Source organism: Pteropus vampyrus, unplaced genomic scaffold (genome assembly GCF_000151845.1).
Source record: "Pteropus vampyrus isolate Shadow unplaced genomic scaffold, Pvam_2.0 Scaffold124, whole genome shotgun sequence".
Lineage (NCBI taxonomy): Eukaryota > Metazoa > Chordata > Mammalia > Chiroptera > Pteropodidae > Pteropus > Pteropus vampyrus.
In genome coordinates this window covers 950,937-962,298 of record NW_011888905.1, presented here as the reverse complement: position 1 = coordinate 962,298, position 11,362 = coordinate 950,937, and the positions used below count along the sequence as shown (strand labels likewise).

At 63.8% G+C, this 11,362-nt stretch overlaps 1 protein-coding gene across 1 annotated transcript in view; it reads left to right on the top strand.

Annotated features, from left to right (window-relative positions):
* NTRK1 (neurotrophic receptor tyrosine kinase 1) overlaps nt 1-11,362 on the top strand; it is a 15,649-nt gene that overhangs the window by 2,265 nt on the left and 2,022 nt on the right. The window contains exons 2-14 of the mRNA XM_023534289.1: nt 123-194; nt 1,512-1,580; nt 2,220-2,365; nt 2,573-2,712; nt 4,767-4,899; nt 6,130-6,456; nt 6,893-6,910; nt 7,083-7,138; nt 7,373-7,475; nt 7,972-8,118; nt 8,358-8,488; nt 8,620-8,792; nt 10,855-11,095. Coding sequence (XP_023390057.1) covers nt 123-194; nt 1,512-1,580; nt 2,220-2,365; nt 2,573-2,712; nt 4,767-4,899; nt 6,130-6,456; nt 6,893-6,910; nt 7,083-7,138; nt 7,373-7,475; nt 7,972-8,118; nt 8,358-8,488; nt 8,620-8,792; nt 10,855-11,095 — 1,756 coding nt within the window. The remainder of the gene's footprint in view (nt 1-122; nt 195-1,511; nt 1,581-2,219; nt 2,366-2,572; nt 2,713-4,766; nt 4,900-6,129; nt 6,457-6,892; nt 6,911-7,082; nt 7,139-7,372; nt 7,476-7,971; nt 8,119-8,357; nt 8,489-8,619; nt 8,793-10,854; nt 11,096-11,362) is intronic.

The window sequence follows — 11,362 nt, the reverse complement described above, 5'->3', positions numbered from 1 at the left end:
GGTGGACTTGGGGGGCTGGGGACTGGCACCGGAGTTCGGGAAGCTCAGGGGTCCTGGGGGCTGGGAGGCTCTGAGGGGTGGGGGCAGCAGAGGCCGGGGCTGACCCCCGTCCCCTCCCCTAGCACCATCGTGAAGAGTGGCCTCCGCTCCCTGGCGCCGGACGCCTTCCGCTTCACTCCGCGGCTCCGTCTCCTGTGAGTGGCCCGGGCTGGGCGGAGGGGTGGGCGGCCACCCAGACAGGGGCGGCTAATGGGCCTGGCGCTCCCCGGGGACCTGTTCTGAGCAGACTCCAGCCTGGGCCTCCTCTGCCACTTCAGGGACGGGCCGTCTCTCGGCTCCCAGCCCTGCCAGCCGAGGTCCTCACGGTCTCTCTCCCTGCTTCATGCTGCCGGCCCCATTCTCTTCTCGGGGTTCAGATACACATCAGAGCTGGCCCGGCCGCGGCTTTACCTCCCAGCCCCTCCCCAGCCCTGGGGTAGCCTGGGAGCTGGGGTGGCAGGCCTGCCACTTGTCACCCTCCTCATTTCTGGGAGTCCCAGCTGAGGACAGGGAGAGGCTCATGAAGGGGAGACCCAGTGGCCCCGCCCCAGCCTCCCGCTGCCCCCAGCAAGGGCGGTGGGAAGATGGGAAGGGAGATGGGGCCCGTCATTGGCGTGGCTGCGCTGGGGACTCTGACCGTCTGTCCCATCCAGTGATGTGGCAGCAGATGGGGAGCTGTCACGCCACTGACCCCGCACTGGGGACACAGTGACCATGTGAGCCCACCACACTAACACACTAATGCCAGCGAGTCTGCGCAGCCAGCCCGGGGGGAGAGGGAGTGCCGCCCCAGCGTGTAAACGAGGGTTCAGATCAGAGGGGTTAAAGGTCACACAGCTCTGAGTGGCAGGACGGAACCACACTCAGCTCTGCCTGGCACTGAGGTGGGCAGCCTGGCACCCCACCCCGACCCCCACCCGCTGTGGGACGGCCGGGTAAGTTGGGGGACAGTGCGGGCCCCCCAGGCAGCGAGTCTGGTCAAGGCGCAGAGTGCTGGGGCTCCTCGGTCACCCCCAGTGACCTGGCGCTGCCCCCTCTAGTTCACTTCCTTCGGCTCTACAGCCGGGGGCTGGGCCTGGGGTCTCTTCCAGCAGACTCTTCTTAGTCCCTGAGGAGGGGGGTGGGACCTGAAAACACTGTCATCGTCGGGGGGCAAGGGAGTGCGGGAACCTCGGTCCTCCCCCCCACCTCCCGGCTGTCCTGGGCCCCGGGGGGAGGGGACACAGATGGAGCCCCTTCCCCAGCTGGGGCCTCAGCACTTTGCCAGCTGGGGCCAGGTGGGGAGGGGAGCAGCTGTTCCCTGAGAGCCCCTCCCTGGGGTCTGGGGGGGTTAACTGGAGTAAACCCTTATTGTCCCCGGAAGAGGAGGGGACTCAGAGAGCCAACCTGTCCCGACCCCGATGCCTCCAGCTGGTCCTCCCTGGGTCAGAGGAGGTCACTCACGGGCTCTGTCTGCTGCCCAACTCCCACAGGAACCTGTCCTCCAATGCCCTGGAGTCACTGTCCTGGAAAACCGTTCAGGGCCTCTCCTTGCAGGAACTGTGAGTGTGGGGCACGAGGGGCACGAGCGGCACGTGTGCGAGCCTGTGTGAGTGTGCGAGCCTGTGTGAGCAGCACGTGTGCGAGCCTGTGTGAGCGTGTGAGTGACACTGTGTCACAGGGTCCATGTGGAACTGAGGGGGACCGGGGACTCCCTGTTTGTCCAGGAGCGGGGACTGGGGACTCCACGTACCTGCGAGCCTCTGTCCAAGCAGGGCTGCTGGCCCGCCCTTGGGGGGTCACTGGCCTGGGGCGCGTGGGGTGGAGGCTGGGCCGCGGGCCTGGCTGACCAGTTCTGTGTGTGCTTGGGAGGCCGGGGGCTGCCCACTGCCTGGGCACATGAGACGTGTGTGCTTGGTGGACAGCAAGGCCTCTGGGTCACTCCGGGAGGCAGTGTCCTTCCGTGCACGTTGGTGGCCTGGCTGTCCCCCGGGCAGCCCCGCCCGCTGACGGCCTGCATTGTCTTTCGAGACTCCTTCCCAGCAGGGGCCAGGGGCGACAGGGCCTTCTCCATCCGCGCCCCTTCCCCTCCGGCCGTCTGGCCGTCCCTCGCGGCTGTCTGACCGAGCCCTCCTGTCACACTCCCCCGGGGCTCCTCAGGCCCCAGCCGCCCCGGCCTGACGCCCGCGTCTCTCCTCCAGGGTGCTGTCGGGGAACCGCCTGCGCTGCTCCTGTGCCCTGTACTGGCTGCGGCGCTGGGAGGAGGAGGGGCTGGGCCGCGTGTGGGAGCAGAAGCTGCAGTGTCTCCCGCTGGGGCCCCTGGTCAGCCTGTCCAACGCCAGTTGCGGTAGGGCCCGGAGGGGCACGAGGGCTGGGCCAGGGCCGCGTGCTGGCCCCAGGCGGCAGCACCGCGGGCGGCTCTGAAGGAGGCCTGGGCACTGGGGGGCGAGGTTGGGCGCATTGCCAGGGGTGGGCTGGGGTCACCCAGGACAGTGGGGGCGGGGAGCAGTGCCTGGGGGCCGGGTTCCGAGGCCCCTCCCCCTCTAATGAGCAGGGGTGCCCGTGCTGAGGGTCCAGATGCCCAATGCCTCCGTGGGCGTGGGGGACGACGTGCAGCTGCAGTGCCAGGTGGAGGGGCGGGGCCTGGAAGCCGGCTGGATCCTCTCGGAGCTGGAGGAGACGGCCACAGTGACGGTGAGCAGCCCTGCCCTGTCCCGCCACCATGCCGGCCCCTGTCCCCAGGAGAGACCTGGGCAGGGCACAGGGGACAAAGAGAGGAGAAGAGACCTCCACTGAGAAGCACGCCGAGGGCGAGGGGTGGACAGAGATGGTTAGACCCACAGGGCTCAGGCTCATGCTGTCCCCGGCACACACGTGGCCTCGGGAAGGGGGACCCCAGGACCCACCAGGACCTAGGGCCTCTGACTGGGAACATGGCACTGGCCGCGAGGCAGAGGGTCACAGAGCCCTCACACATGGGGATCGGGAGGTCCCCACAGACCATCCCTCCGTCCACTCTCTTTCCAAACAAGGAGACAGAGGGCCGTGGCGAGGGCGCTGCACGTGTGCCCTGCTCCCAGCTGCGTTCGGGCCCTGGGCCTTCTGTGGGGGCAGAAGCGGCGCCCTCCTGCGGTGCAGTGAGCGAGTCTGAACCGCTCTAATCCGCCTGCATTTCCGTTTCCTTATCTGTAGACGGAGATGACCGTGCTGGCCTTCTGGTGTCCTGCCTGCCTCTGGGCACTCTCTGGCCTCTCTCTCTGTCATTCACATGTGTCTTTGGGCACCATCCCAGGCCTGCCCTGTGTCCTCAGCCTGGCGACAGGCAGAGAAAATAGCCACAACTGACTCAGGAGGTTATGTTGACGAGGTCAGGAGGGGACAGCCATGGGCTGCGCCCACCCAGGAAGCTGTCCTCATGTTGGCAGACACACAGGGTCCAGCCCTTGGGGGGAGCCGGGCCACTGGGACCGGGGGTGCTGTTCAGTGGAAAGGCCCTCGGCTCAGCGGGGGTCAGCCCCGGAATTGCTGGGGGCCCTTGCAGCCCTGGGTGGGGAGCCAGGGGATGTCCAGAGTGGGTGGGGGGACCATAAGGCATTGGGTGGCTCCCACGATTCAAGCCACCGAGAGTGAGCAGTGGCAGGAGACAGGGCAGAGGCAAGAGGTGGGCCTTGACCATCTGCGGAGGCACTTTAGATCAACCGTTCATTTGGGGAAATTCCAGGTTTTTGCTTTTTTCTTTGGGAGATTTACATGTTTGTTACTACTTGTGTTTTCTAGAAACTTCCTATAGAAAAGTCACACCCTTCTGAAACTAATATATAACAATATTGAATGTTAACTGTATTTGAAAAAACAAACAAACAAAACCGTCAGGAAAAAAAACAGGCAACAGAAAAAAATAAGATAAAAGTCACACCGTAACTGGCTTAAATGTGGGGGGTCGGGGGAGGCTGGTCGCCCTCAGGCCCGTGAAGGGTGGCAGAGCAGATGCCCAGAGAAACTTCACCTCATCAGGCTTCGCTCAAGGGACCCCACGCTTAGAATTTCCGGATAAGGGAGATTCGTCCACTACTTCATCTATTTTCATTGTTTTGTGAAAGTAGCTTTCGAAAATGTCAAAAGATCGTCTACCTCTTCCATTTCCGAAACAAGGAAACCACGGCTCAGCAAGATTAAGGGTTGTCTTAAGGGCACATGACTCCCACACGTCCCTGGCTTCTTAGGAAGAGAATCTGAACCTGATTCAATCTTTCGACGATGACTCAGAATGAAGTCACTTTGCCTCTAACTTCGGTTTCTTTCTTCATCTGCCAAAGGCGGTTGTGAGGCTACTGTTGCTTCTGCCCGGTGCCCTGTGTCTGAGCTGCGGGGCTGAGGCTGTGTTGGCACTGTGTGGGGAACAGGAGCCAGGCGGCCAGGTCCTAGCCAGCGCTCTGGGGAGTCGCGTGCATTGGGTGCCTGGGATCCGCAATTCGATTTCGCTGCTCAGATGGGTGGTTTTGGTTCGGGGCATTTCATGCCTGTTTCGAGGTTATCGGTTATGTTCTACACTTCCAGATCATTAGGTAAATGATCGGGGAGACAGCCTGTGAACCAGGTCGACGACCCTCTCCCTCCCCTCCCCCAGCCCGCCGTCTTTTCCATCTGGAGCCAGAGGACTCCCAAAGATACCAGCCCCAGCCCCCAGTCTCCCCCCAGCCAGAAGCTAGCTGACGCCCTTCCTGATTTCCCCCTCTTCCCTGACACAGGAATCTGGGGATCTACCATCCCTGAGGCTGACCCTGGCCAATGTCACCAGTGACCTCAACAGAAAGAACGTGACCTGCTGGGCGGAGAATGACGTGGGTCGGGCGGAAGTCTCCGTCCAGGTCAACGTCTCCTGTGAGTCCCGACACCCGCCCGGCACCCGCCCCCAGCCCTTCTTCCCTGAGAAGCGGGCACGAGGGTGGGGGCTGGATGGAGGGCGGGATGTGTGTCTCCACAGCTGCTCTCTCCCAGCTGTTTCCAGATTCCCATGAAAACCTGATCCTTTGGAGGAGACCCTCCGGCCCGTCAAGGCCAGAGGGATGGAGATGGATTTCTTTTTGGCCTCCTGCCCAGGTCTGGCTACCTGAGGCCCGGCCGCTCCGCTGTGGTTCTTCAAGCCTGTCCCTCTGTCCCTCCACGGGACCGGAACCCTGCAGACTCGTTCTAAAAGAAGCAATTCCTCTCCCCAGTTCCTCTCCGCCTAATTTCTCTAGGTCTGCCAACGAGTGGCCTTAAATTGTCTACGTTATTTAACTTTCCTTCTTTTAATGCAAAGCACGGCATACATAGACCAGTGCATAAACCGTGTCCGCTCTAAACGAGTTATTCTCAGCAGCGCGGGAGCAGACACGCCCCTCGTCTGCCATTCTCAGCCCGGTCGCCTCCTCCGCCCGGTCCTGCCTGCCGTCCGCGATAGTCATTTCCTTGCTTTTAGAAACGATTTCCGATTTCGTGCGCCTGCGCTTCCCCATCCACACTGTGGGGTTTCGCCTGTTCCGGCGCGTTGTCCGTGGACTCATGCCTCATGTGCTATCTTGTGTCCAGTGTCCTCCGCTCACATGGTATCTGTAGGGCCCGCCCACGCGGATGGGAGCCGCTGGGCTCCACGCAGTTCCCGAGAAGGGCACCTCACTGCGTGAGCGCTGGCTGGGGTTCCGACATAAACCGTCCACGTATGTGTGCAGACGCATACAGATCCATATTTTTTTCTATTACTGAGGGGCTTTTGCCTCTTTCGGGTTGAGTCTATTTCAAAACCGTGTCTTCTTTCAAAAAGTTTTTAAACTTTTTTTTTTTTTTTTTGCTCGTTTGATGGTTAGGCGTCCTCCCATCTCCTTAAGCTTGATTCCACGTAACTTTTTCTAGCCCCCTCGCCCCAAAGACTCCACGCTTAACTTCCCGAAGCTGCTGCCTCGCTTCTCTAGGGCCGTTACTTACTTACTGATTTGCTAGCAATCTTCAGAATGCCTCGCCCGCTGGCCGGTTTCTCTGAGCCCAGGAGCTGCTCTCCGCCCGCCCCTGGCCGCGGCCAGTGGCGCGGCGCGCAGCTGCCCCTGACCCCCGGCGTCTCTCTCCGGCCCGCAGTCCCGGCCAGCGTCCACCTGCACAAGGCGGTGGAGCTGCACCACTGGTGCATCCCCTTCTCCGTGGACGGCCAGCCGGCGCCCTCCCTGCGCTGGCTGTTCAATGGCTCCGTGCTCAACGAGACCAGCTTCATCTTCACCGAGTTCCTGGAGCCGGCGGCCAACGAGACCATGCGGCACGGGTGTCTGCGCCTCAACCAGCCCACGCACGTCAACAACGGCAACTACACGCTGCTGGCCGCCAACCCCTCGGGCCGGGCCGCCGCCTCCATCATGGCCGCCTTCATGGACAACCCTTTCGAGTTCAACCCCGAGGACCCCATCCCCGGTGCGAGGGCCACCCTGACCCCTGCCCGCGCTCCCTGGCCGCCGGCCCTGGGTGCAGAGCAGAGCGCGGTGTGGGGAGGCCCCGCCCACTTCCCCCGCTGTGACCCTCCCCCCAGGTGGGCGTGCTGGTCCCCTGGGAGAGAGGAGCCCTGAGTGCTGGTGTCCAGCCCCGTGCTGGCCTCCTCGCCCCCCCCTCCGCCACGCCCCAGGCGTCCCAAGCCCCTGAGCTAGTCCGTTCTCTGGCCTGGCCGCACAGAGCCGCGTAGCACATCCACCCTGGCCCGGGTGGAAAAGGGCCACCTGCGTCTTCTTGCTTGAGGTCCCATCTTCATGTCCCATCCCATCCCCAGCCCACGACGGGGTGAGGCCCAGTGGGGAGGGGACTCACTCTCCTCCCCGACCTGACCGCTCTCTCTCCTCCCTCCCTCCTGCTGCAGTGTCCTTCTCTCCAGTGGGTGAGTAGCCCAGGCTGGACGCAGGTTGTGTCTGGGCCCTGGAGCTGAGGCTGGGCAGAGGGTACAGTTGACCCGAACCCCAGGGGGCCAGCTGGGGCCAGGGGCCAGGTGGGGAGCTGCTGGAGGAGACGGCATGTGCCAAGGCCCATCTTCCTGCCTCGTGTCCCCACAGACACCAACAGCACGTCTGGAGACCCGGTGGAGAAGAAGGATGAAACACCTTTCGGGGTGAGCATGGGAAGCGGGGGCTTGTCCAGGACCGGGCACAGGGAGGCCGGGCTACAGGCTCATCTGCATGTCACTTCCGGGCAGAGCCTGGGGATCACTGCAGCCTGGCTGAGCCCAGCCAGCCTCCCTCACAGCCACAGCCCAGTCCCCAGGGGCGGAGCGGGCAGCTTTGGGGGCCTGGCTCTGGGTGGGGGACTGCCGCGGGGGCCCCGGATCTGACTGCTCCGCCCTCAGGTCTCGGTGGCCGTGGGCCTGGCCGTCTTCGCCTGCCTCTTCCTTTCCACACTGTTTCTTGTGCTCAACAAATGTGGACGGAGGAACAAGTTTGGGGTCAACCGTAAGTGGAGGGGCCTCGAGGGGCTTCGAGGGGCCTCAAGGGGCTGTCCGTCAGTCTCTCCTGCCAGCTCAGGTTCCTGCCGGCTCCTCTGGCGGGGTGGGGCGGGGCGCTGTGCACACGCGGAGTTTGGGGAGTGTGCGTTTGGGGTGTACGAGGGCCTGGCTGTCTGGCTGTGTGTGTGAGTGTGTCAGGCTGGTGCTGGGGAGCTTCAGAGGTAGCAGATGCTAATTGGTGGCTGGACTGCAGTCAAACGCTAAGTGGGTCTGGGAGGTCTGGGCTCTGTGGGGGGGCCGAGGGGGAGTTCTTGGTGGCCCCTGGGGCCTCGGGTTGGACGGGAGCCAGAGGAGGCCACAGCGCCTTCCCTCCCCCTGCTGCCGTCTTGTTTCTCCCCCTGCAGATCACAAGGTGGGGTTCCCTGGCACCCAGCAACCTGGCAGGGGTCAGGATGTGTGCCTAGGCTGTGACCCCTCCACATGGTGCTGTGTCTCCTCCCCAGGCCCCGCTGTGCTGGCTCCGGAGGATGGACTGGCCATGTCACTGCATTTCATGACGTTGGGTGGCAGCTCCCTGTCTCCCACTGAGGGCAAAGGCTCCGGGCTCCAAGGACACATTATCGAGAACCCACAATATTTCAGTGATGCCTGTGAGGGGCTGTGCTGGGTCGGGGTGGGGACAAGCCTGTGTGCATGTGTGAGCGTGTAAGCCTGTGTCCTTCCCCAGGCCTGAACACACGTCCCCTCCCAGTCCCGCCTTGTCCACACCGCGGGGGAGGCTTGCTGACGAAATAAAGGCTCCACTCAGGCCCGGCCCCTGGCTGGCACCCTAGTGCGAGGCACAGCCTGCCGACAGCCCTCCGGTCTGACCCGCGACCCGCCCCCCCAGGTGTCCGTCACATCAAGCGCCGGGACATTGTGCTCAAGTGGGAGCTGGGCGAGGGCGCCTTCGGGAAGGTCTTCCTCGCCGAGTGCCACCACCTGCTGCCCGAGCAGGACAAGATGCTTGTGGCCGTCAAGGTACGACCCTGGCCACCGTCCCAGGGCAGGGCGCCCAGGCTGGGGGCGCTCACGACTTGCAGCTGGCCGAGGAGGGCCTTGCGTGCGGGGAGCTGACTCCTCCCGCGTCCGTCCCCCCCCCCTCCCCGCAGGCGCTGAAGGAGGCGTCTGAGAGCGCGCGGCAAGACTTCCAGCGCGAGGCCGAGCTGCTGACGGTGCTGCGGCACCAGCACATCGTGCGTTTCTTCGGCGTCTGCACCGAGGGCCGCCCGCTGCTCATGGTCTTCGAGTACATGCGGCACGGCGACCTGAACCGCTTCCTCCGGTACGAGCGCGCGGCCCTGCGGGCGCGGCCCTGCTGCCTGCTGAACTGAGGGACGCCAAGGGGCGGGGGGGGGGGGGTGCGGGGAAGCACGAGTCCTGTCCCCAAGGAGCTCTGAGGCAGACGTGTGAGCGGGGGACAGTCCGTGCAAAGGACAGAGTGGCGGCAGTCGGGAGGGCACAGCCGCGGGAGCTGCGAGCCAGAACGTCAGGCCGGGTGCGCTTCGCGGAGGGCGGTGTCTGTGCGTGGCGCGCGGCGTCTGTGCGTGGCGCGCGGCGTCTGTGCGTGGCGCACGGCAGCCGCGCCTGCACGAGGTCGTCGCGCCAGCAGCAAACGCACCAGGCAGGTCTGCGTTCCAGCTCGGTTAGGTGCTCCACGGCCGTTCTCACGGTGGCTGTCTGTGTCGCACCCACATATCTGCGTCATCACGTGCTACGTGTGTAATTTTTGTACTCTCCAAGCAGACATGGCACGTTGTAGGTGAGGAAAGTTACCAAAAGTAGGTTGGTTTGGTTTTGGATGCAGCGACTCTGACATGGTTACTAATTTGTGCGGATCATTTCAATAACTTCGAGAAATGAGCCCATTTCACAGATGAGGCTTGGAGAATTTAGGTGACTTGCCCAGGGACCCGTAGGTAGTAAATGACCCCGGGGGGTAGGATGCCAGGCGGAGCCCTGCTTCCAGCCCTGACCGTGATGGCCACATGTTCCGATGGCATGAGTCCCCATGAGGACAGGCCCCCATGAAAATGGGGTTGTGTGAGGATGGCCCCCCCATCAGGATGGGCCCCCGTGAGGACAGGAGAGGCCAGGGTTGGGGTTGGCTGCGACGTCTTAGCTGAGCCTTCTTTGCCAAGGAGCTTTCCTTTCTGACCTCAGCTCCGCACCGGGCGCCATGGTCCAGCACTGTGTGACTGTCGCCGGTGGTTGAGCTTTGGTCCCGAAGCATCCCCTCGGGAGTGCTGGGTCATTTGTGTGGTCAGGCTGTAGGAGTCAGCTGGGAGAGACCCTGGAGTCTGGGCCTCTGTGGGTGGGGAGGGGCCGCTGGACGGTGTGGAGTGGGGGGAGGCGGTGCCACCCCCCGGGGATGTGTGCTGGGTAGACTGGCTCGGAGGAGGTGAGCCGAGAGGAGCCAGAGTGGGGGCCGTCGGGGCCCAGGCGGTGGGAGACATGGCTCGAAGGCTGGATGGAGCAAGGGGAACCAGAGGGGGCCGTGCAAACGCCTACACAAGTCTGGAAGACTTCCTGTAGGAGGAGCCCTCTGTTCCTCCTCATCTCTGGGCCTTGGTACCCAGGGTTCCCTCTGCCTGGCACACCAGGCCTCCCTCCCAGCCACTTCACCCACCCCTGTCCCTGACCCCTTCGAATGGCTTACCCACCTCTATTTCTCAGGGCTGGAGTCTCAGGTAGATGTCTCTTCCTCCAGGAAGCCTCCCCTGATTTCTTCCATCCCTACCCATCCCTCATACCGCATCCTACTCTCTGCCGTAGCTCGGGTGCTTGGCACGATGGAGATGTTTGTCAGATTCCTGGAATAAATGCAGAAATAATCGGATGAGGAGAAAGCTGGCCAGTAGGCAAGGGTGGTACAGGCAAAGCCATCAGCTCAGGCAAAGCTTTAGAAGGAATATTGGGGAGGGGGTGAGAGACGGGGGGTGGGGGTGCAGCTGTGGGGAGGACCCTACAGGAATGACTGGAAGTTGAGGGCAAAGGTGAGAGAGACAGGAATCCAGGGGGCTCCCAGGTTACAGGCTCTGAGCTGGGTGGGGGACGGGCCCTTCACTGAGGCAGCGCAGGCTTGGGGGGAGGTGGGGGCCAGGGGGCAGCTGGATGCTGGGATCGGAGTTCAAGGGTGCCTGGGAGGAAGCCATGAGTGTGGGCAGTGTGGGCACTGCCGGAAGCCCTGGAGCTGGGCTCACCTGCTGGCCCCTCCCTGCCCCTCCCGACCCCTGCCTGCCCTGTTCCATTTCCGGCCCGGAGCCCCCTCCCCGTTCCTCCCCAGCTCTCAGGCTCCTGGGGGCGCTCTCCTCCCAGCCCACCCGCTCTCCCTCACTCTTATGCAGGTCTCACGGGCCAGACGCCAAGCTGCTGGCTGGCGGGGAGGACGTGGCTCCAGGCCCCCTGAGCCTGGGGCAGCTACTGGCGGTGGCCAGCCAGGTCGCTGCGGGGATGGTGTACCTGGCGGGCCTGCACTTCGTGCATCGGGACCTGGCCACGCGCAACTGCCTGGTGGGCCAGGGCCTGGTGGTTAAGATCGGCGACTTCGGCATGAGCAGGGACATCTATAGCACCGATTACTACCGCGTAAGGGTCTGCGGCCCCAGCCCCGCGCCAGCATCCCAACCGCGGACACCTGGATGCCCAGGCCCCGCCCAGAGCCCTTCCCTGCCGGTCGCGCCGCCCTCCTCCTCCTCCTCCTCCTCTTCCGCCTCCCCCACCCCCTCTGGCGGCGTCCCAGGCTAAGCCCCTCCTAGCTCCTGGGCCCCCGGCGGAGGAGGGTCCGTCTCCGCTGCCCCGGATGAAACGGCACCGTCGGTTTTTCCCGCTTAGCGCTGGGCGAGGGAGCCACGG